Here is a 25,219-nt window from a genome sequence, read left to right as displayed (position 1 = left end):
GGTGGCTAAGAGTTCAGTTGACACGAGGGTGTCCCCCACCCCTACCTCCAGTCCCAGGACCTGGTTCTGGGTGCTGTACCCCTCAAGCCACAGCTCCACTTCTGCCAGGTTTTTGTTTGTTCATTTGTGTTTTGATGGTTAATTGGAGATAAGAGTTTTACGGACTTTGCTATTCAGGCTGGCTTTGAACCATGATCCTCAGATCTCAGCCTCCTAAGTAGCTAGGATTACAGGCGTGTGATCACTCAGGTACTAACTCAGTGAGGCCCAGCTGTGGGAGTTTTAATATAAGAAAACACCCACCTGGGTCATTTCCTGAGCCTGTTTATCCAAGGCCAATGTCACTTTGAGGTATTGTCTGGCTGCTTGGTGATATTGGGGTTCTAGCTTGTGCTATACGGGGCTCAGTTTCGCGGATGCCAGGCCTTGCCAGGCCTCAGTGGTGGGCCAGACAAGGGCTGTGGAAGCAGGAGAGCCTCGCCTTCCGCTCCACAGAAAGCAAGAAATGAAATCAGCCTGCCGCCGGAGCCTGGCTCAGTGGGACAATTCTGTAATTGTGCCATTTCTGTGATAACCAGGGCTCTGTGTGTCTGCACAGTCCACAGTATGACCTGTGCAGTTATCATTATTCAGCATTCCAGAGGGTTCCAGCATGTTCCAGCATAACTTGAGTTCTTTGCTGGGAAGTAACTGATGGGAGAAACCTAGCAGTCCTGGGGTCCTGTGTACTTTATTTTCCACACTTCACCCCCGAACAGTTATTCTGGCTAGAAAATTGTACCTCCATGGGACCGGCTGGTATGGTGGTGTTTAGAGTGACATTTCAAATGTCGGGTGGGAGGGATTCGGGATTCTGTCTTTAAGTATCCCCTTGGGGAGTTGTGACTTCCGGGCTGCGGGTAAGGAAGGCTTCACCCCTGGGACTTGTGGGGTACAGGTGTTGACTCAGGCGCCCTGTGACGGCTATGTTACCAGTCCCTCCAAATCTGACTTTTATCCTAGGGGGAATGGATGCTGTGGCTGTGCGTGCGTGCGTGCGCGTGTGTGTGTGCGTGCGTGTGTGTGCGCGTGCCCGTAGGAGCCTGAGAATCACGTGATACAAGATCCTGGAAACCAGGATGGGGAGGCCGTGGGGAGTGGTTATAGGAAGCATGTATGGCACAAACAAGATCGTGTAAAACATCTTTCTGATTTTCCCATCCTCACCTTTACTTCGGACGGTTAGGACTGAGGCGCTGTGGAAGTGCCGTGAAGGCAGGGCGGTGGTGGGTGCAGGTGGACAAGGCCCCAGACAACAGACGCCGAGGCCGGCGGGCCGGGCAGGACCAGGCCTGGGAGCTGGCTTTCCCTGCATGCGGGCCCCAGGGCTGTGTGGGCCTCTGTGCTCCACTCCTCAAAGGAGGCGGCAGAGGTCTTAGCGAGCGGTGGCAGTGGCCATGGCAGCAGGAGGAGGACGTTAGAATCTGTGTGTGTGTGTGTGTGCGCGCGCGCGCGTGCGTGTGTGCATGAGCGGAGGCGATGGGCCTTGAACTCAGGGCCTGGGCACTGTCCTTGAGTTTTGTCTGCCACAAGTCACAGCTCCCCTTTTGGCTTTTTGGTAGTTAATTGGAGATAAGGGTCTCGGGGACTTTCCTTAGTGGGTTCACTCCCGGTTTTCTTTTTCTTTAATTATTAAGTAGTTCCCATTCTAGAAAACAGTACATGAGTACAAAGTGTCTGACCGCATTGTCACCCATCTCTCCTAACCCATCCCTTCTCTCACTTTTTTTCCTTAATTGAGATTAGGCGATTACATAAATTTCACATACTTCACAGTATTGTGGAATAGTGATACCTACAGTCACAAACACATTGTAACCTTCACAAGGCAAGTTGTCCTTATCATGGTCTGTAGACTGCTGGTTGTCTAATCATCAGTATGCTTAATAATCCTTTGTTGTATAATCATGCGTGTGCTTCACCGTTGCACTCCTGTGTGTACACGCATGTGTGTGCTCCTAGGTAGGACAGTGGGGTGGCGGAACTTCCTCTGGCACACCAGCGTTGCGGGCTCTGCGTGGTCTGGGGGTAGGGGGTGGGTGTGGTGGTCCCGGCTCTTGCAGTTGAGGGGAGGTTGGCTCACAGGGCTGAGTCTGGGGTCCCACCCTCCCAGTGGGTGGAGTTTGCCCAGAAGGGAGCAAAGGCAGTGGGGCCTAGGCGGCCGCACACTCGTTCTGTGTTAACGGAAGCCACTCTGGGCTCACACTCAGTCATGCCAGGTCAGGACACACCCAGGGCACTGTTCATTCAGCCAGAGGAGCAGAACAGAGGCATGGTCCCTGCACCCCCAGCACAAGCCAGCTTCCCTTCACGGCAGGTGTGGCCGCACCCCTGCTCAGGAGCCCTCAGGCCAACTGCCATGGGCGGCAAGCCCGAGAGGGAGGACAGAAGTGAAGCCTTCCAGGAACTGCGGCCCTCTCCAAAGATGATACCCACAGGTCAGCGGTGGCTGGGGTCGTTCGCACAGGCCCTCCCCTCTCCTTCCGTCCCCACCAGAAAGCCCCGCCGGAGAGAGGACCAGGGCGCTGGCTGGAGCCACGTCCCCTCGTGCACGTGTGGAGGCGCCATCCAGCCTGTGAGGACGCCCGTCTCTTCCCAGCGTGGATGCTGGCGTCGTCTGTGTTGTGTTCTGGGAACTTGCTGTGCAGCACGGGCATCCAGAGCCCTCGGGGCTCCCCTGTCCCTGGAGTGTTGTTGGGGGGGCCTTGGGGGAGCAGGGGAGGGGGCGTGCCGTTCCTCCTGGAGTGTTTCCCTCTCGTCTTTCAGGTTCAGCAGTGTCTCTAGGTCTGGGAGCTGGGGCCTTGCTCTCAGCTTTGCTTGCTTGGCAGCTTCCAAGCTTGCTTCGGGTTGACTTTGAGACAGGGAGGTTTCTGGCTGCGGCTGTGACGTCAGCCGCTGGTGTGCGCTTGGCGTGGGCTGCACAGAACCCACTGCCTGGGTGCGGGCGGGCTTTGGCGGGTGTTCTTCGTTCACAGTTGGCTAGTGGCGGTTGCTAGGGGTGAGGCCTCCAGCCTGGATGAGTGTGGAGCACGCTTGTCACATTCCCCCTTGAGCTCCCTGAGCAGATGTTGCCAGCTGCCTTCTTAGCACATTCTGAATTCCCTGTTCAAGCCTGAAAAGAAAAAAACAAAAACAAAAACCTGTTTTTATTCTGTTTCGTGCAGTTCGGCCTGGCCCGTGGAGACAACAGGTGAACTGTCACCGCGTGTCCTGGGTCTTGCTGGGATGCTATCCTTGATGGCCTGGCCCTCCCTCTCTCTGGAGCAGTTAGGGTCTGTCCTGCCCAGAGGCCCCCATGAGCAGTGCAGGCCTGATAGCCCTGGTGCTTGGCTGTTCTCCCTCAGAGGACCCCGACCTCACCCAACCCAAGCCTCCAGAGGCTTCTCCATGGTGAGGCCAACCTGAGCCACAGAGGAGAGGGTGTCCACGGGAGACTGGCCCAGGGCGTGCACAGCGCTCCCAGCCCCCCGAGTTCTCTCTGTTGCTTTCTTAGGCCTTCCCAATTTCTATAGAGGCTGCCTAGTGTGCTGAACACAGATCTAGAAAGAACCTGGGGTACGGGTTGTGGGAGGCGCTGGTTCCGCTTCCCGAAGGAAAGCCCTGGGCCCTAGGCCCCCTTATTAGTGGCCACTGCTGCTTGCCCTCAAAGTCAGGGTCTTAGCTAATTGAGTCATCTAACGGCTTAGGTTTTCATAAGGAGCCTTCAGATTCCCCAGGACTGAGCAGTCATGCAGCTGGGTCTGGTTTTAAAGGTCATGTGACTCATAGTAAGTGGCAGTGACAGGAAGCCTGCAGCCAGTCACCTCCCTTCTGTGAAGTCTCCCCTGCTGGGGCCACACCCCCTAGATCAAGCTTTGGCCCTGTCTCTAGCACCCAGTGACTCAGAGCAGGTCTGCTGGGAGGCGTGGGCTATTTCCTCCCCTGGTTTCCAAGGTGACTGTTCAGCTCCAAGTCCTTCCTAAGATGTGTCACGTGTCAGCTATGGTCAGGGACTTGGTTCTCAGCCGGGGGGCCATGCTCATCGCACAGTAGGTCCTTAATAGAAGCCTGATGGCTGGGAAATAAGATGAGGTGACAAGACGTAGTTCTTACCCAGCAGACTTGAGGTGTGTGCCTGCCTAACCTGTCAGCTCCGTCTACTTGAATGGTCTGGGTACCGGGCTCTACCTCAACCCTGTGATGGCTGACCCTGCAGCGCCCTACCACCCCGGTGTGGTGCCCCAGGATGTCTGCCCTGGGGTTCCCAGCCCAGAGCCCTGCTTGTGCCCCAGCAGGCTGTGGGCTGACCACACGCCGGAGAGCCCGGTGGTCATGCGGCTGGTCAGTCGGGAACTCGGCGCGCATCCGTGCAGCTCTGGTGATGGCAGCGGAGTCCCCGCTAGGCCCACTGGCCAGGAGCCGGGCATCAGAGGTGGCTCCTGCCGCGCACGGGCGACACAGTGCTGGAGGGCAGATCTGGATTCTCAGGATTCCCCCTAACAGCAGCTTCCGCGGTCAGAGGAGGAGGAGGAGGCTCTCTGACAGCCGCCGAGACAGTTGGGCGAGCCCCTTTTGCTGAATTTCAAGGAAAACCGAGCGCATAATGACCAGTGAACCTGGTCTCACTGATACTTGGCCGTCCACGTCGGTGTGTAATGAAGCAGCCCGGGGTTCTTCGGTCGCCGTTAATGATGGGGCCCTTTAGCGGGTGGATGGAAGTGCTGGACGGTGTTGATGCTGAGTGTTGCTGGGCAGGGGCCGTGTGGGCCTTGGCCGTGGCCCTTGGTCCCGCTGGCCTCACACACCTTGTTTTCCATCCAGGGTGGCCTCTGAGGGCCTCGTGTGGCTCTAGCCTCTGGCTCCAGGGTGACTTTGCACCGCTGCCCGCCTCGCTGGCCTCAGGGTCATATGGACTCGTGGCCGAGCCGTGGTGAGGGCCGGCACTGGGTGGAGTGGGCCGAGCAGACTTCGGGCAGCGAGCGGTGGAAGCAGGGAGAGGTGGGCCAGCGTGTCCAGGGAGTTTTCGAGGAGCACAAGACATTATGCATCAAAGTAGGGGGGGGAGTCTCACAACCTTGTTTGGAGGAAAAGGTCGGGGTGGGGGTGGGGGTGGGCAGCAGGAGGGAGATTGGGGGCAGCCTTTGGCTCCCCGGGCGCCTGGCAGTGCTCGCTGGTGTGCAGCGTTGGTCTGCAGGGCTCCGGGTTGGTGAGGCTCTTTAGCCTGTAGGCTGTGAGGCTGCCGGCCATGACTGCCTGACCCAAGGGGCAGCGGTGTATGGACATGTCCGTGCTGAGCAGGGCTTAGGGCCGAGTGAGGGTGAGTCTCTGAGCTGCCTGGTGGGCCCCAGGGTAGGGGTAGGCGGCTCCTGCCAGGGCATTGTATAGGGGCATCTGCAAGGATTGCCTCTCAGCATGGTGCTCTGGGCATGCTGCTTTCCTCCACTGATTTCTGCAATGGCTTGTTTTTTTAAATCTTTATTGAAAAGGTGATGAGCATGGGGGGTTCCAGTTACATAAGTAAGGCAGTGAGGGCATTTGTCTTTAAACACTGTTACCCCATCCCTCACTTTCTCCCGCCTTCCCCTCCCTACTCCCCTCCCCCCGCCAAGTTGTGAAGTTCATTTCCAACATAGTGTCAAGTGAGTATCAATGTTGCATTAGTTCATCCTTTGTCCTGCTGTTTCTGTGATTCCCTTTCCCTCCCCCTGATCAAATAAACTAATAAACTAATATACAAGACACAAGGTACAGAAAACGGGAGGGGGAGGGGAGAAATAACTACATACACTATGTAGTAAGACCCTCTTGTTTCCGATTCTTGGAGTTCATATTGATACACTGCCTTGCTTCCTCCAGATAAAAGCAGATACCCCCAAAATATTACAGGAAGGAATAGGGCAAACACTAGGGTTCCTTGGCACAGTTCAAACCTACTTAATAAAGACCCAGAATCACAACAAATCAAAGAAAGCCTGGGAAAATGGGACTGCATTAAACTGCAGAGCTTCTGCATGGCAAAGGACATAGCTAGCAAGATAAATAACCCATAGACGGAGAGAAGATCTTCTCTGGCCATACAACAGACAAGGGCCTCATATCTAAAATATACCTAGAACTCAAAAAACTAAATCCCCCAACACAAATCCCCACAGAAACCACCGCCCCATGAACAAGTGGGCTAAAGACTGCACGGCGGTGAAGAAGCGATAGTCTCTGCAGCCAGCTCTTCCCTCTCCCTTGCTGGCACTGCCCGTGGGGCTGGCTGGGAAGACCCAGCTGCGGCCTGAGCCGGGTAGGGTGCCGTAGTGGGGGGACCCATGGCATGGCTTCTCTGTTCAGAGCCCTGCGTGGGGGCGCTGGGCACAGATGCTCCTCCTGCGGTGGGCTGCAGGGGGTAGGGGGAGGTGGGGGGGCCCACCGTTCCTGACTGCCGTGGGGGTGGGGGGTGAGCTGGCCCCCCACGCCTGCCTGGCCTCCTGCTCATTCATCCCAGGGTGCGCTCCGCCCCTCCGATGCTACCTGCACCGTGGATGCTCTCACCCTGCTGGACCTCCCAGGTCCCCACAGGAGGAAGGGATGCATATGGTTCTAACTTGTGCTGCGTGTACTGAGCCACCATTTTCTGTAGGAGCATCTCTTCCCAGGGGCCTGAAAACTGCTTAAGAGCAGGCAGATCAGCTGGGTGCTGGTGGCTGCTCAGGAGGCTGAGATCTGAGGATCACGGTTCAAAGCCAGCCCGGGCAAAGAAAATCTGTGAGACTCTTACCTCCAGTTAACCACCAGAAAACTGGAGTTGTGCTGTGGCTCAAGCAGTTGAGCGCTTGCCTTGAGCTGAAGAGCTGAGGGACAGCGCCTAGGCCCAGAGTTCAAGACCAACGACCAAAAAAAGGGGAGGCGGGGCTGGGAAGGTGGCTCAGTGGTAGAGCGCTTGCCTTGCATGACTGAGGCCCTGGGTTCGATTCCTCAGCACCACATAAACAGAAAAGGCCAGAAGGGGTGCTGTGGCTCAAGTGGTAGAGCACTCACCTTGAGCTGAGGAGCTGAGGCACAGCGCCCAGGCCCAGAGTTCAGGCCCCACGACCAACCACCCCCCCCCCCAAAAAAAAAAAAGAAAGAAAGAACGGCAGATACCTGGCCCTGGTCTTGCTGAAATCCACTCCACTAGTGGGACACCCCCAGGGGGACTCGGTGGAGATGGATGTCCACCTACCTGGTTAGCAGTGGGCCCTTTAGAACCGCTCTAGAGGGGGAGCCCCCCGTACTGGGGCCTGGGTGTCCTGTGGTAGTCATACCACATGTGCGTGGCTCCCCGGGACCCCTGAGACCTGCTGACAGCATGGGGTCCCCTCTGGAGGATACTGGGCCCCGTGTCATTGTCCTGGCCCCTCCCTTAGAGGAAAGGCTGAAGCAGAGACACAGCAGTGCTGAGCTGTGGGGAGACCCCCCCTGGGGGCGGCTTCCCGGCCGAGGCCTTGCTCACAGCCGCCGCTCTTGGCATCTGCTTCAAACACCAGGACTTTTGGTTTTCGCTTGTGCCGTGTGTACCAGGCTGCCCCTCAGGCAGTTGCTCACACAGGAAGTCATTACTCACTCTCTACTTCCTTTTGCTGTTTGAGATGTGGCTCCAAAAATGGAACCTTAAACAAAATGTGCTCCGTGACCGGCGTGTGGGCAAACACTCGGCGGGCGCCTGCTCTGCCCCTGGCACCGTGCTGGGTGTGGGCCTGGAGAATCTGCCTGCGGGGAGCCCGCTCTGAGAGGAGCGCCAAGCAGGGGACGTGCACACACGTGTGCACGCGGCCAAATGCAGAGGGCAGCGCCACCCCTCCTGAGGTCTGGTCCCACGGTAGCCACGCAGGGGCGTGAAATCCTGGGTGGAGCAGGGCCTAGGCTGCCACGAGAGGCCCACTTTTGGTAGTGAAGCCTTTGCTCTTGGCTGTTGAGATTCAGATTGGTAATGTGGTGTTTTGTAAACTGGAACCTGTCCGATAAAGGGTGTTTATCTCTTCTATGTGGGGGGCCACAAGCCTGGGAGTTTCTTGGGACACCCCCACCATAACTGTGACTTGACTGGCTTTACTTGTTTGGGGAGGGGGATTGCTGTACTGGGGCTTGAACTCAGGGCCTTATACTCTTTCTTGGCTTTTTTTTCCTCTCTCAGGGCTGGCCCTCTACCTCTTGAGCCACAAGCTGTATTTCCAGATTTTTTTTTTTTTTTGCCAATTAATTGGAGTTAAGAGTCCCCATGGACTTTTCCTGCCCAGGCTGGCTTTGCCCTACAATCCTCAGATCTCAGCCTCCTAAGTAGCTAGGATTACAGGCATGAGCCACTAGTGCCAGGCTGTCTTGTCATAGTGAGTGTGTGTGTAGTTACAAAGTGTTGTTACCATGTCCTAAGCCAGGTAATGAGTGGATTCTCGTGTTTGTCTTGACCTGAGCTTACTCTGGTAGGACAGGTGGAGAACACACGCAGGCAGGCCTAGGTGTCTGTGTGGTGGGCTCTTTGCTCTGCCCTTCGGGGTCCTGAAGGGAAAGATAGAGTTGCGGAGCCCATCTGGATGGATGGTGGTGGGAAGGACGGAGCGTGGCCTGCCTGCCAGGGGTGACAGCGCGGAGCTTTTTGGGGTCAAGCACATTGTGGAGTCTCTTCTCTGGCCACCCCAGCTCTGAAGGGGTGGGGCGGGCTGTGGAGGGAGCAGGCGTGGCTGGTCTGCTGTGCCGTTTGTGAAGGCAGGTGGTAGAGGAGAGACCTGAGTGAAGCTGAGATCCACCACTCTTGAACACATTTCATTTTCTCTTAGAAAACCAAACACGTAGCACAGTCAGGGCCACCCTGGCCTTCCAGGAGCGTGGCTTTTGGCTGTGTTTCCTAGTGAATGTCAAGTGGGATGAAGTACATGGGAGTTTTTTTCCCCTGGATTTGGGGTCGAACACAAGGCTTCAGCTTGTGAGGCAAGTGCTTACCATCTGATCTCTTGTCCCCAGCGTTGGACTTTTAATTTTGTTTTGAACCAAAGCTACTTGATTAAAGATTAAAAGTAGTTTATTGTCAAACAAGTATTTAACTCTTTATCTAAATTCACAGCTTCTACTCTACTAATACAGGATCGGCTTGGTGTTTCCGGGACTGTTGATGTAGAAAGCATTGAGTCTGCAGATCGGGTAGCAGCCGGGTGACCTGGGGCTCACGCCCGTCTCTCCCCTAGGTTCCCACTGGGGATGTGGTGGCCCAGGGCTTGCTCTGATGTGTTTAGTTGACAGTGGGGGGGGTGTTTCCATGCCCCCCCCCCCCCGTAGAGATGCGGGGTTGGCGGTATGGTTTCCGGGGTGGAGGGGCAGTGCTCCCAAGGGCCCAGCACGTTGGCCTGTGTCACAGCTGGACTTGGGTGACTCTGGTCATTAAGATGGTGCTTTCTGAGCGACTTTGGGAGCCCGCTCTGCCTGTGAGAACTTCCTTGAGTGTTGGTGGAAGGGGCTGATGAAATGCTCCCTGGCCTCCCTTGGTGACTCTTGAGACCCTGGGAGGTGGGTGGCAAGCGTGGTGACAGCAGGGCCGGCAGGGATTGTGGGTGGGGAGGGCCAGGCTGGGACGCATTGTAGGAAAGGTCGGCTCTGCCGGCTAGGGAGGCTCTGTTAGCCTGAGACCAGGTTGGGAGGCTGGCAGGGACCTTGGTGAGCAGGCCAGAGGCCGGTGCCTAGAAACAGACCCAAACCCGTTCCAGGTCCACAGGGTAAAATGCCCCCCCGCCAACTGGGTCAGGCAGAGGAGTGGACAGAAGGGATGGGCCCTGGTGAGAAGAGCGAGGTGGGGGAGGGGGAGCAGCTGCTGACCACCGCGGTGCCAACCCCGAGCCTCCAACGAGATGCGAAGGGGTCCGGGCAGAGGAATCCCAGCACAGGGAGGGACAAGCCAGGAGAGGACACTGAGAGCCTTTGGAAAAGAGGGGCTTGCAGTGTCGCATTCCAAGGAGCCATCCGAGCTACACTCCAAGGTCCCTTGAGCTGCTGGCGTAGGGGGGAAGGGGGAGGGGGAGGGGGGCTTTCTGTTTCTAGAAGGAGCGAATAGAAGCAGAGAGGGACGAGGGACGAGTGGGAGGAACTGTTAGGAGCCCTGGGCTGAGTGTGGCTGACTCCCCGGGGAGGGGTAGGCCCTGTGTTAGAGCACCAAAGAACGAATCTGCCCTCCTTCTAATGGACTTCTCCCTCTTCACGCAGTGCTTGCCTCTCCTGCCCCTTCAGCAACACCCATCCCAGGATATGCCTTCAAGCCCCCACCGCGGCCCGACTTCGGGACCTCGGGAAGAACAATCAAACTACAGGCCAACTTCTTTGAAATGGACATCCCCAAAATTGACATCTATCACTATGAATTGGATATCAAGCCAGAGAAATGCCCAAGGAGAGTTAACAGGTACTTAATCCCATCTTTCTTTAGTGTTTGATTTATGTGGGTGGTCTGAGAACACAGAAAAACAATGCTGGGCGCATCCTTAACTTTTCTCCCAGTTTCAGTTGCATTTGTTTTTGGAAAAATGTTTTTGTAATGAGGTGTAATTTTCGTACAGTGAAATACACTGTCAGTTCTGCTCAGTGAGGTTGACAGGTGTGTCTACCTACTGTCCTCTTCCAGACACTTCGCTGTCCCCAAAGTCACACTGGGTTCTGATTTCTGTCACCATGAATTATTTTCCTGTTTGTAGAAACTAAGCAGTGAACAGTGTCTCTTTGGATCTCACTTATTTTATGTGGCCTTATTTTTTGGAAACCTACATATTGTGAACTTATTTTTTATTACTAAGAAATATTTTATTCTATGTTTCCTAATTTAATGTTCTATTTTCCTTATATGCACTTGGGTGATTTAGACTGGTATCTTTGTACGTATATCTGCTATTTATATTTTTGTTCATTTTTCTGGTGGACATACACTTTCCCAGGAGACACCAGAATCACAACAATAGACATAGAGACAAAGAATTGTCTCAGGCACAATATACAGAACTTCTGCACCGAAGAGTGTGCCATCAGCCAGAAATCTGGCAAGCAAACTCTGGAGCAGGCAGGCTGCTCCCTATTTATCCCTGATACAGAAGGCCCTGCCCCTCTGCTTGGATTGGTTGAGCTCAGGTTCACAGTCTGCTTGTGATTGACTAATTTGAGGAGGGTAAGGTATATTTACATAAGGTGACCTTAAAAGCAATCTCCAAAAAACCCAAAACTACCCTCTGTTCTTTGAACAATCTGAGATGAGGCTTAATCAGTCAGTTAAGGCACAATTTTTCTGTTCAAAAATCCTTCCTCATCTCAAAGCAGTTCCTCTTTCCCTTTCTCTTTTTGCTGATATTGCCTTAGCAGAAGAATCAAGAAGACCCGAGTCAAAAGCAAGACCTATTTTGTATGTGTGTTGTGGTCCTGAGCCTGGAGCTCCTGGGGCAGGGTTCTGTGCTCACTTGAGCCACAGCTCTATGTCCAGTTTTTTGGTGGTTAATTGGAGACAAGAGTCTCACAGACTTTACTTCCCAGGCTATCTCCAACTATGATCTCCTGAGGTAGCTAGAATTATAAGCTTGAGCCAATGGTCCCAGCAAAAAAGCAGGAACTTTTTGTTTTTAATTTTTCCATTTCCTGGAGGTTATTTTTTTTCTTCTTATTCTGCCAGGGCTGGGGCTTGAACTTGCAGAGTTTTGGTGGCTCTAACACCATCACTGGCACCTGATATGGCCAGTCTGCTCTGATTGTTGCTGTTTTGGTGGATGTGTTGCAATTTATCATGGTTATTATTATTATTATTTAGTGGGGGTTGAACTGAGGGCTTCATGCTTGCCAACGGGTGCTCTGAGCCACAATTCCAGCCTTTGGTTTTTAATTTTGTTGGTAATTGACAAACGTCTTTCCTTATGCTTAGATTCACATTACATTCATGTGTTAGTGTTCTATTCTTCCTAGTGAACCGTCTGGATGTTCCTCCTTCTGTTGATTTGTAGGAGCACTTAGCAGATCCTAAGTGCAAGCCTCTATGCTGGGATCTCTCCCTCCCTCCCTCTTTTCCTTTCTTTTCTTTTTCCTATTGAACATTATCTACTTAATTAAGTTTATTTATTTATTTATTTATTTATTTATTTGGTCATGGGGCCTGAACTCTGGGTCTGGGCACCATCCCTCAGCTCTTCAGCTCAAAGCTAGTGCACCACCTACCACTTGAACCACAGTGCCACTTCAGGCTTTTTCTGCTTATGGTGCTGAGGAATCGAACCCAGGGCCTCATGCATGCAAGACAAGCACTCTACCACTGAGCCAACTTCCCAGCCCCATCATTTTACTTTTAATGCAATTTTATTGCCATTATTAAGGTGTTTTTTTTTTTTTTTTGTCGGCCGTGGGGCTTGAACTCTGGGCCTGGGCACTGTCCCTCAGCTCTTCAGCTCAAGGCGAACGCTCTACCACTTGAGCTACAGCACCACTTCCGGTTTTCTGGTGGTTTATTGGAGATAGGAGTCTCAAGGTCTCTCCTGCCCAGGCTGGCTTTGAACCGCGATCCTCGGATCTCAGCCTCCTGAGTAGCTAAGATTACAGGCGTGAGCCACCAGCGCCCGGCTTAAGGTGTTGTTATATAGGGGGTTTATAATTTCTTAAGTCAGGCCATGAGTACATTACCATTCCTTCACTTTTCCCAAGTTTTCCCCTCCCTGTCCACAAGTTGAAAGGATCGGTCACATCCATCCCAGAGGACCAGGCGAAGGCAGGCAGGCACAGGAGAAAGATTATTACAAGGTTTATTAGAGGAACCATATTTCTTCTGGAGCTCCACTATCTAGGTGGCAGTGGGGTCAGAGGGGTAGGACCTGAGGTAGGTGGGAGTTCATGTGGGTCTGGGCGGAGGGAGGGAGGGGCCAGCTGTATGGCAGGAACTCCAGGGCAGGAGGAGCTCAGGTCTGGGTGGAGCTGAGGACCAAAGGTGGGCATAATGCTTACACAAGTTACATAGGTCATTTTCCAGATAGAATGTACTGAATACTATGCTGCATTTTTTTTCACCCTTCTCCCCCTCAATTTCTGTACCCCTATGTGTCCCACCTAAAATGAAAACAAAGAACAAATACCACCACCAACAAGAACAACAACAAAAAAATGTTTCCATTTTCTGGAGTTTATTTCAATAAATAGTACGTTGGAATTTTTCCTTCCAGTCTGAAGTATGCTATTTTTCTTTTTCTTTTTTTGGGTCCGGTCGTGGGGCCTGGGCGCTGTCCCTCAGCTCTTCAGCTCAAGGCCAGCGCTCTGCCACTTGAGCCACAGCGCCACTTCCGGCTTTTTTCTTTTTGCTTATGTGGTGCTGAGGAATCGAACCCAGGGCCTCGAGCTTGCAAGGCAAGCGCTCTACCACTGAGCCACCTTCCCAGCCCCTATTTTCTTTTTCTTAATAGTATAGTGTCTTTTAGTGGTTAAAACATTTCTTAGCCTTTTTCTTTTCTAAATATATATGAATATATAGTTTTGTCAATCATACTTCTTGCTGCTAGTTTATTAGCATACTTTAGTTTTGTTAGAGAGGAGGTTTCATTGTGACAGCTCTACCAGTATATACAATGTTTCGAAATCAACCTCCTCTTCCCCTCCTTAACTTCCACATGGTTCTTTATTCTATTTTCATAACATAATGAGCTCAGACAGATTTACCCTCTCTACTGCCCCTCCCCATACCTGCTTTCCAAACAGCCTGCTTTGCTTTCATGTTATTTGCTTTTCTTTTCTTTTCTTGCATGTTGTTGTATTAGAAATTTCATCATGGTAAACTTTTTTTTCTTCTAGTCATGGGGCGTGAACCCTGGTCCTAGGCACACTGTCCCTGAGCACTTTTGCTGAAGGCTAGAGCTCTGCCACTTTGTGGCCCACTGCCACTTGTGGTTTTCTGGTAGTTAATTGGAGACTTTCTTGCCTGGGCTGGCTTTGAACTTTGATCCTCAGATCTCCTGAGTAGGATTGCAGGAACCATCAGTTCAGGGCCAGATGTTTCCGTCTTGCTGGAATCCAGTTTGTACATGTTAAGAGATGTCTGAAGAGGCAGATCCCCTTGTGGGAGTCTGGGCCTCAAAAGGTTTTAAAGATAATTTTCTGTTTGTTTTAAGGAGAATTACAGTTTAGGCTTATATGTTTTGAGTCAGATCCATCCTGAGTGTGTGTGTGTGTGTGTGTGTTCGTTCAGTATGAATGAAGTATAAGCGTTTTCTCGACTTACCATGGACCTTTGGGAAAGGAAAATCAGCTGGGGAGGGGGAGGGGAGACTGATTCCCAATGCCCTTCTTTCTGTTCTTTAGGTCAGTAGCCTGAACCTAATCTTGTCAACGGTAGCTTGTTTTGGTTTGGGTTTTTGAGGTTCCCGGGGCACCAGGTTGACAAGCTCAAGAGATGCATTCTGCCCCTAAGCTACATCCCCTTTCACTTAACTGTAGTTTTGTGTAAAGTCTTGAGTCAGATGTCCAAACTGGTTCTTCATTAGAACGCTTTGGCTTTTATGGAGCCTTTGCCTTTTTGAAATAATAATGCCATCATTCTTCTCCTGATATGCTGAGAATAATCCCTACCTTGAAGTTGAATTTTCTCAAATGCTTTTTCTGTATCTGTTGAGTTAACCACATTTTTCACTGTTGCGATGAGTTTGCTTTTGTTCATTAGTTGTTAGACAACTGTATTTCTAAAAGTCATGATATGTTATTTCTGTGTGGTGAGGATGGAGTTTGTCGCTGTTGAGAACTGTGTCTGTGGGGACACTGATACTGTCATTTTTTCTTGTCATTTTTTTTCTTTTGGAATCAGGGTTATAATACTGTATTAAGGCATCTGGTGATCCCTCCTGCACACAGAAGCTGAAATGAAAGCTTCATGTAATTTTTTTTGTGTGTGTGCCAGTCCTGGGGCTTGAACTCAGGGCCTGAGCACTGTCTCTGAGCTTCTTTTGCTCAAGGCGGGCACTCTACCACTTGAGCTATAGCACCCCTGCCAGCTTTTCCTGTTTATGTGGTACTGAGGAATCCAACCAGGGCTTCATGCATGCTAGGCAAGCACTCTACCACTAAGCCACATTCCCAGCCCCAAGATTGATGTTATTTCTTCCTTACATGTTGATAGAATCTGTCATTGAGATGGACATAGGCCTAGAGTTTTGTTGTAGGAAATGTTTTTTTGTTTTTTGTTTTTTGGTCCAGTCGTGGAGCCTGAACTCTGGGCCTGGGCGCTGTCCCTCAGCTTTTCAGCTCAAGGCTAGCGCTCTACCACTTGAGCCACAGCACCACTTCCGGCTTTTTTCTTTTTGCTTATGTGGTGCTGAGGAATAGAACCCAGGGCCTCAGGCATGCAAGGCAAGTGCTCTACCACTGAGCTACCTTCCCAGCCCCATGCAGGAAATGTTTTATGCAATTTCTTTTGAAGCTATCGGGAAGTTCATCTTTTTAAGTTCCTTTATGCTCAAATCACATCCTAATTTTTCCATGTTTTGGAATTGAGTCTCTCTCTCAATGATGTTTATTAATGGTACAAAGGGTTTCATTGTGATATTTCCATATGAATATAAGGTACTTTAGTCAAATTCATCATCTCTTTTGCTTTTTTCTATTCCTTTGCCCCTGTCTGAACAATTTTTAATAAGTTTTATGGTTCTGTTTTCATGTGTAAATGTGAAGTACTTGGCTCTGTTTGGGATGTGGGTCATGACCTAGGCATATGCTTTATCTTGATAAACATTCCCCATGAGATGAATGGGTTCTGGAGTTGTTGGGCGAATATTAGATAAAGTCAGTCCTGTTTGTTTGTTTTTTTTATTTGGTTGGCTGTGGGGCTTGAACTCTGGGCCTGGGCACAGTCCCTCAGCTCTTCAGCTTAAGACTAGCGCTCTACCACTTGAGCCACAGCACCACTTTGAGTTTCTGAGTGGTTTATTGGATATAAGAGTCTCACGGACTTTGCTGCCTGGGCTGGCTTTGAACGGAGATCCTCAGATCTCAGCCTCCTGTGTAGCTAGGATGACAGGTGTGAGCCACCGGCGCCCTGCTCAGTCCAGTGTTTTAATCCTTTATGTTAAGGTGTGAGTGTATGCGCGTGCGTGTACATGGGAACACAAGTTGCATAAGATTTCTCTCTTTTATTTTTTATGGTATTGGGGTTTGAACTGAGGGACTCATCGTTGTTAGACTGACCCTTTACCGCCTGAGCCATACCTGTAGATCTACTTATGGCTGGCTATTTTATTTTTTTTTTTTGGGTCCAGTCGTGGGGCCTGAACTCTGGGCCTGAGCGCTGTCCCTCAGCTCTTCAGCTCAAGGCTAGCACTCTACCACTTAAGCCACAGTGCCACTTCCAGCTTTTTTTCTTTTTGCTGTGGTGCTGAGGAATCGAACCCAGGGCCTCAGGCATGCAAGGCAAGCACTCTACCACTGAGCCAACTTCCCAGCCCCTTATGGCTGGCTATTATGGAGATAGAGTCTAGCAAACGTGCAAGTCCTGCTGGTCTCCAACGGAGATCAACTTCCTGAGTAGCTGTAAAATCTGGTTACACTTCATGTAGTTTAAGCTCAGCAGGTACATACATATCTGCAATCGTTGTCTTCTGTCATTAGGGTATAGTTCCCTCCTTCTTCCCTCCTTTCCCTTCGTCTTTCCTTTCTTGCTCATGACAGTACTGGGGCTTGAATTTAGGGTCCTGCACTCTCACGCTGCTTCTTCATGACTTTACTCTGCCAGTTGAGCCACGCCTCTAGTTCTGGCTTTAGTGCTGGAGATAATAGTCTTATTAATTTGTCTGCCCAGCTGACTTTGAACAGAAATCCTCAGATCTTAGCCTTCTGAGTAGCTAGGATTATAGAAGTCAGCCACATCTTCTTTGAGAACATTTTTATACTTAACTGTCTGTTACACTTTTAACGAAACCACGTGTGCTTGTTAGTATTGCTGGTGCCTCTGGAGGCCACTAGATACTTGGGTCTTGCCTTACCCAGCTTTTTTTTTTTCTTTTTCAGTTCTTTGGGATTGAACCCACAGATGATTTCTTAGGTTCATGTGAATTGAATGTGATTTCCGGTGGTTTGATTTAAGACTACCAATTGCCATTGTTTTCTGTTTTGTGTTTTGGTGACATGGTGGGGGTTGGCGAAATGGTGATTGGACTTCATGTGAAGGACGCTCAACCACAGGGCGCAGCCCTGTCCCTGGCTTCATCTGGCCATCCATGCATCCGTCAGTCCATTTGTATCTGTTTGTAGCTAGGGCTGGCCCCTAAGTCCTCCCCCTACCCCAACACTGGGGCTCGAACTGAGAACCTACACTCTTGCTTGGTTTTTAGCTCAAGGCTGCTACTCTGCCATTTGAGCCACACCTCCACTTCTGGCTTTTTTTGTAGTTAATTGAAGGTAAGAATCGCTGGGATTTGTTTGTTTGACTGATTTTAAACCGAGGTCCTCCTATCTCAGTTTCCTGCGTAGCTAAGATTACAGGTGTGAGCCACCAGTGCTTGGTTCTAGGTATAATTTTACTATTATCTTTCCTACCTGGAATTTGTCATTTCTTGGACTTGCATGTTGACTTCTATGAGAAATAAGCCAACACTGACCTTTGCTTCTTCTAGTGTCTTTTTTTTGTGTGTGTGGGGGGGTGGGGAGGGTCGGGTTATAGAACCTGAACTCTGGGCCTGGGCGCTGTCCCTCAGCTCTTCAGCTCAAGGCTAGCGCTCTACCACTTGAGCCACAGCGCCACTTCCGGCTTTTTTCTTTTTGCTTATGTGGTGCTGAGGAATCGAACCCAGGGCCTCATGCGTGCAAGGCAAGTGCACTACCACTGAGCCACCTTCCAGCCCCCTCTTCCAGTCTCTTTTGCTGCCTTGTTTTCTCCTGTGTGGAATTGCCAATCACGAGCAGTAGACCACTTGTGTTGGCTGCTGGACAGGGCCTGTGGTTTGGACTCCAGCGGCTCTGCCCCTCTCTCCAGCCGCATGCCTCCGTCGCGAGGTCCCCAGCACTCTGCCCCGTTCCCATCCAGTGGTGCTGTCATGGATACCGGACCTCTGTTCTGCCTCACATTGACACTCATGATTTCTCCGTCCTGGCACTCACATTTTTTTCTTGATGACCTTGAATGTATTTGTAGGAATCGGCTGCATGCTTCGTTCAGCCAGCTCCAGATCTGCTTCTGTGCCTGGCTTCCCTTTAGTACACATCAGTGTTTGGTTTGTTAGCTGCCATTACACAACAGATGAGTAGCTGGTGCCCTGTGGGGTATTCCTACCCTCTGCAGCTCTGCATCCACTGCTTATCTCTTGGGCCCTTACTTTCCAGAGTCTCTAACCTTTGGGCTGGAGCTTGGCAGGTGGTGTAGGGTCTGGCCCACATGGTTCCCTTCTCTCAGCAACCACAAGTTTCTTCGTGCCAAAGGCAGCTGCCTCCTGTGTTCTCTTCCTTGTTGCAGTGCTGGAGGCCAGGGGAAGCTGTTCCTTCACCTGGGGCCATCTCCTGCAGATAGACTAGATGCCCCGTGTGCATGCTTGTGCCCATGGGCTGCATGCTTTGTGCTGAAGACTTCCTCCTTCCTAAGAAAGAATAGGCTTCAGAGCATATAATACCTCCCACATCTGTCAAACTGAACAGCTGGACTTGGCCAGAATTTGCTGAGAGTTAGGTGAAGGCCTTTACCGCGTGCATCCTAGTGCTGCTGCGTGAAGCTGAAGCTGTGGTGCAGCTCTGGGGCACCACAGCCCGCAGAGCGTCCTTCCTTCCTTCCTTCCTTCCTTCCTGCAGGTCTTTTTGGGGTTCTCCTTTTGTCTCATGCGTGTGACTCCCCACAAATGGGATTGCCGGCCTGCTTTTGGAGTGGAATGAAGGGGAAGGCACCCACAGCTCCTGGCTTTGGAATAGTGAGGCAACGGGTTCCTATCACGCATCCGCACAGCGTGCAAGCAGCTGTCTTTGTGGATGTGGTTGTGGCCGTTGTGTGGCAGAGGGTGATCGCCAGGGGCCATCTTTTGGCCTCTCCTGCTGCAGCATTATGGCATGTGCCATGCCGGTGTGGTGCTTAGGTGTGACCACAGCTTGCAGCTACGAAGCTGTAGCCAGAGCCAGGCCAGCCACTTTGGGACAGCCTGAGACCTACTGCCCTTTTACATGCTCTTCAGCATTTTGTGCCTGTTAGCACAGCTGCTGTCTCAGTATCACCATGGTCACCTGCAGTGTGGAAGATGGCAGAGGTAGCGTTCTATGCGTCCCAAAGCCCCATGGCGGCGCCTGGGCTACACGCGGGCACAGCTGTCCGGCATGTGTGCTGCTCTCGTGGTGGACTCAGCTCCTGCCTCTCATGGAGTGCAGGCTCCTGGCCGGCCACCCTGGTGCTCAGCCGGGCAGCGGTGGGCTTGGTATGAAGTCCTGAGGAGCCAGCACTGCCTCTGAGCTCTGCAGTGCCCGTGCACGGGGGACACTGGAGTTGTGAGTTCCAGCCCTCAGCTTCCAGTGTGGCTGTGGCACAGAGACAGTTACCCAGGACAGCCATACCAGGCGTATCTGGAAGGCCCCGGCAGGGATCGGGGCCTGCAGCCCCGCCCTCCACCTCTGACTGGAGGGCTGGTAGAAAGCAGCCAGGTGCATTTGTTAAAATAGCACTATTAGAGCTGGGCACTGGTGGCTCACACCAGTAATCCTAGCTACTCAAGGCTAAGATCTAAGGATTGTGGTTCAAAGCCAGCCCAGGCAAGGAAAGTCCATGAGATTTATCTCCAATTAACCACCAAAAAGCTGGAAGTGGAGCTGTGTGGCTCAAGTTATAGAGTACTAGCCTTGAACAAAAAAAGCTAAGAGATGGAACCCAGGCCCTGAGTTCAAGCCCCAGGACTGGCGCCAAATAAAACCCCAAAACAATAGCAACAAGAGAAAATCCAGTGTTCTATACCTCATTATACTAAGTGCTTACTACAAAATGAAAGGTACTGACTGATGACTCTTAACACTGCTATGAACCACTTCCCCCCCACCCCCAAAAAAAAAGCCACTTAAAAGTCAATTTTAAAGAAAAGGAGGAGCTTTTCCTGCTACATGCATGGGGTCTGTGCGTATAGGGTGGTCCCCCGCGTGAGGTTTGGTCAGCTGCGTGGCCGTCCACCACAGCCAGTCTCCCCATCCCACGTGTTAGGAACAGCTGGGGATGTGGAGGTGTCCTGTGAATCAGGACACCCAACTCAAAAGGCAGAGTGTATGTTGGCTGAAGGGTGCGCCTGTGGCTAAAACTCTGGCAAGCCAGCACGTGAGTGGCAGGCTGCCCACACACACACAGTGGGGGGACACAGTCGGGGGGGGCCCCCTCTGCTCACGTCGGTCATGTTCTGGTTCACCATCGGCGAAGGGATGTGGCTTAATTACCAGTTCTTGTCACTTGGGAAGTACAGGGTTGCCAAAAGGAGACCACCATACGGCCCAGGCAGATCTAGGTGTGCAGAGAAGGGACGATGGAGAGAGGAGACTGGGGAGGAGGTGTGGCCACAGCAGATGTGGAGGTGACTCAGAGCCTGGGGCCTCCCGCTATCCCAGGTGCACCGATTACCTGGGTTACGCATGCCTGGCGAGGACTTCTAGGGGAGCCGTGGTTCAGTCTTGCACCGAGAACAAAGGGGGAGGGGTCTGTGTGCCCTTTTGCAGGGAGAGAAAACAAGAGAAGGGACAATTTTTCCTGGAGGACCGCACAGGAAAGCAAACCACGCAGCGCTGCTTTGCTGGGCAGGCAGGCCCCGGAGCCAGGAGGGTCACGCGGGTCTTTGGGTGCTGGGGCAGCGTGGACACAGGTGGCCGTGGGTGGGGCCGTCTGCTGCCCCCCCGTTGGCCCATGTCCCGTTGGGTGAGGCCTGGCTGACCAGCATCCTTCCGTGGCTGCACACTGCTGGGAGCTGGCGCGGTGCCGGCCACCCTGGTGCATGCCATGGTCGTTCTATCCCCGGGTGCTGGCGCTCCCGACAAGGGAGAGCAGGAACGTGGAGTGGTGCGCTGGTGGCTGGAAGGTTCTTACTCCTGTCTGATGCTGGGTCCGTTCGGGTGCCCAGTCCACTGTGAGTTGCTCGTCTGTATGCTACAGCCTGGTCACCTCTGCCATCATGGCGCTCAGCTCTGTGTCTCAGCTCTGGCACACGTCTGCAGCCCGCTCTCCAGTGCTCTGGCCGGCCTCTCCTTGCTTTTGACCAGATTGTGTTACGATGACTGCTGGTTCCACTGAGGTGAAGCCCAGCCGCCACCCTCGGGAGGGCATCTCCCAGTCGGGCCTGGTGTGGGCACCGCCGGCGGCAAGCGCCAGCCTGACCCCTGAGGCTTGTAGAAGGCCAGCTGGGCAAAGCTGGTTTTGATGAAGGATAGCCTGAGCTGATCTGTGCCTCTAGTTCCCAGAAGGGCATGGAAGGAGGACTTCTGCTCCCTGAGGGCCGTCCCACTGCCCGAGCAGAGGTTCCAGGGACAGAGCTGAGAGGCCACCTCTCCCCCCCCCCGAGGTGCGGAGCTGTGGGGGTCCTCTGCCTGTCCCTCCGTGAGGGGCCCTGGGGCCAGGCAGGGTGGAGGCAGGCTGCTGGGGAGCTGACTTGGAATTCCACAGAACCAGCCAAAAACGTCAGGGGAGACGTGCCAGGGGAAGATGACCTGGAAGGAAGGCAGAGGTGGACGGGCGCCTCAGGCTCAGCACTGGGACAGCCAAGCCCTTCTGCTCGCCCATGGAGCGTGTTCTGGCTTCCAGTGCTGGAGGATGAGGCGGCACAAGAGGGGCGACCTGGGCCGCTTCGCGGGGCACACAGGGCAGCCTCTCGGAAGGCGGCAGGCAGGCTTGTGCTGCAGTCACCGCCGGGGGCTTAGGGCGGCAGACGTCTGTTGCTGTGGCTCCTCTGCGGGCAGTTTGGCAGCCAGCTTGGGCAGACTGGACTGGTCTTTGAGACAACTTGAAGGCCTCATAACAGGGTCCAGATGTAAGGAGCCAGCCACACCCCAACTTGCTTTTTGTGTGTATGCCTGTACTGAGACTTGAACTCAGAGCCTGGATGCTGTCTCTGAGATTTTTGCTTAAGGCAGGGATTCTACCACTTGGGCCACAGCTTCATTTCCAGTTTTTTGGTGATTATTTGGAGATAAGAGTCTCATGGACTTTCCTGTTCTGACTGGGTTTGAACCGCGATCCTCACATCTCAGCCCCCTGAGTAGCTCGGATTGCAGGCGTGAGCAGCAGAGGCCAAGCCTGCCTGTGTCCCGTGTGATGTCCTTGTAGCGGGAGATGACTCACCCCTTGCAGAGGCAGGGTGCATGGCGTCCACGCTGATCGATCTGCCCCCAAGAGCCTTTCTTTCAGACCTTCTAGAAGTTCTGCTGTCTGCACGTGCAGCACCTTAGCAAGTTCTCCCGTGATAGCGTGACCACGCACACGTACATAAACCCACATGAGGCCCTGGGTGGACAGTCCTTGCGGAAGAGTCCTGTGACTTAGCTCCTGTGTTACAGGGAGGCTTAGGAACCGGTGAGAACACCGCCCTTCCTGTGTGGCTTCCCGACTGTTGACACCGTGCCTGGACGCTGTCTTTGTCTGTTTCAGGGAAATAGTGGAGCACATGGTCCAGCACTTTAAAACACAGATCTTTGGGGATCGGAAGCCAGTGTTCGATGGAAGGAAGAATCTTTACACGGCGATGCCCCTTCCAATCGGGAGGGATAAGGTAAGGTCGCAGTGTGGGGTGCTGGAGTGAAACTCGCTTTACAAAGTAGTTAATGATTGCTGTGCATCACGGGAGAGCCATTAAACTTCCCCACGACATGGTTTCGGTAGTGGGGGGTGAGTAAAAATTCCCAGCACTTCCCTCCCCTCCTTGCCGACGAAGTGGGGTGCAGCCTGTGCTGGCACGGGGAGCCGTGTTGCTGGCAGCACACAGGTGAACATGCTTCTTTGCCAACGACTCATCTGATTGGGATGAGGAAGATCAGTCCCCCGTGGAATGGTGGTTACAGTAACATGTCACCTTCTGCCCTGTTTATCCTGTGGCAGCTTTATTTACAAAGTGAAACAGTTTCTGCCCAGAAGTTGTCACTTCCACAGGAATTTGCTTCTGGGTGATGGCAGGGATTGCAGGGCTGCAAAGGAGGGGCAGGGCAAGCTCAGAGGTAGCTAGGAGACCGGCCCAGGTAGGGTTGCTTGTCTCCTGAACAACCCTGGGGTAGAACGGAGCTCCAGGTGGTCACCGCTGGGCGAGGATGTGCATTTTTTAGGGAGAAGTGAGGGACCACATTTTCTATAGACACAAGGATGTCAGGGCTTTTCCCCTTCATTGTAAAGGTGTGAGCTCCTTGCGTCCTATCGGCCTGTCTGTGTGTCCAGCAGCATCCAGGATGAGGGCACCCAGTGCTTTTGCCCCGCATCTCCGTGCAAGAGGACAGGGCAGGCTGGGAAGGTGGCTCAGTGGTAGAGCGCTTGCCTTGCATGCATGAGGCCCTGGATCTGATTCCTCAGCACCACCACATAAGCAGAAAAAGTCTGAAGTGGTGCTGTGGCTCAACTGATAGAGCGCTAGCCTTGAGCTGAAGAGCTGAGGGACAGCGCCCAGGCCCCATGACCGACAGAGAAAAAAAAAAAAAGAGGACAGGGGCTGGGAAGGTGGCTCAGTGGTAGAGCGCTTGCCTTGCATGCATGAGGCCCTGGGTTCAATTCCTCAGCACCACATAAGCAAAAAGAAAAAAGCCGGAAGTGGCACTGTGGCTCAAGTGGTAGAGTGCTAGCCTTGAGCTGAAGAGCTGAGGGACAGCGCCCAGGCCTAGAGTTCAAGCCCCACAACCGGACCCCCCCCCACCCAAAAAAAAGAGGACAGGGCAAAGACCAAGTGACCAGTCACAGCTCTGAACAGCATGGCGCTCCTCAGGCTACCAGTGGTACCTGGGTTACCAATGGCACCCTGAGGTGATGAGCCATGCACCTGAAATTGGAGGGGGATCCAGGTCAGTGTGAGTCCGAGGGGCAGGAGTTCCCCTTGCAAATTAACTTGCTCTGAATGTGACGTTCACCTATCATACAGTTCACATTTCATTGGCTCTATGTGCATTTATGTTGGGTTACACTCAGAGCCTGAGTGCTGTTCCTGAGCTTTTTTGTCAAGGCTGGTGCTAGACCACTCTGACTTTCTGCTGGTTAATTGGGAATAAGAGTCTCACAGACTTTCCTGATCTTCAGATCTTAGCCTCTGGAGTAGCGAGGATTACAGCTGTGAGCCCCCAGCTCAGCTGCTCACTTGCGCACTTATTTTTGTTGAAAGTTATATAAGAAAGAAAAGCATGCCGGGCAGCTGTGGCTCACACCTGTAACCCTAGCTACTTAGGAGGCTGAGATCTGAGGATCACGGTTCAAAGCCAGCCTGGGCAGGGAAAGTCTGTGAGACTTTTATCTCCAATAAATCACTTAGAAAACCGGAAGTGGTGCTGTAGCTCTAGTGGGAGAGTGCTTACCTTGAGCTGAAGAGCTGAGGACCTAGAGTTCAAGTCTCATGACCAACCAAAAAAAGAAAAGAAAAAAAGCATAGCAGGAGCTGTTCACAGTTTCATGTGTATATATTATGACTAGGCACTGGGAGGAGGCAGTGGAGAGTGTCCTCAGGGGTGGGGAGGGGTCTTGTGTTAAATTTCACATTGTCGTGGGGAGCAAGCATCGTGGGCTGGGGGCGAAGGAAGTGCCCTCTCCCTGCCAGGCCTCCGCAGCCTCCCAGGCAGAGTGGAGGGCAGGTTTTCATTTTGGGGCTGAGTTCTCTGCCAGTGCCAGTTGCCTCCTCTCTGGTCCCACACCACAGGGTGATAGTGAGCCCCTGGCAGAAAGTGGGTACGGAGCTCCTCCACCGCCCTCACTTGCATGAAGAGCGTTTTGGGGTTACCCACTCCCTGTGAGTCCTTCATGCCCCGGCTAATGCCCGGTGACACTCAGCGTCTCTTAACTCAACCCTGGCTGCCCTTGTCAGGCTGACCGGCTGGAAGGAGCTGGTGCACGGCCCACACCCAGCAGGCATGGGTTATGCTTCTCCCCCTTGCATGTCAAGTCCTGTGACAGTCCTGAGGCTCCAGCCCCTCCTCTGGGCCCCCATTTCTGCAGGGCTTCTATTTTCTCACTTGCCCTGTGTTCTTTGCCTGGCCTGTAGTAGGAGAGAAATCACCAAGAGTCCAGTAGTCTGGCACCTGCGCA

At 52.7% G+C, this 25,219-nt stretch overlaps 1 protein-coding gene across 2 annotated transcripts in view; it reads left to right on the top strand.

Moving 5' to 3' along the window:
* Ago2 (argonaute RISC catalytic component 2) overlaps positions 1–25,219 on the top strand; it is a 71,696-nt gene that overhangs the window by 21,703 nt on the left and 24,774 nt on the right. For both annotated transcript variants that reach the window (XR_006150750.1, XM_042699906.1), the window contains exons 2-3: positions 10,234–10,429; positions 22,601–22,721. Coding sequence is in view for 1 of the 2 variants with exons in the window: in XM_042699906.1 (XP_042555840.1) it covers positions 10,234–10,429; positions 22,601–22,721 (317 nt within the window). In the remaining variant the exon portion in view is untranslated. The remainder of the gene's footprint in view (positions 1–10,233; positions 10,430–22,600; positions 22,722–25,219) is intronic.

Source organism: Dipodomys spectabilis, unplaced genomic scaffold, assembly GCF_019054845.1.
Source record: "Dipodomys spectabilis isolate Male_0828 unplaced genomic scaffold, ASM1905484v1 ptg000264l, whole genome shotgun sequence".
Lineage (NCBI taxonomy): Eukaryota > Metazoa > Chordata > Mammalia > Rodentia > Heteromyidae > Dipodomys > Dipodomys spectabilis.
This window is presented reverse-complemented; position numbering and strand designations above follow the sequence as displayed.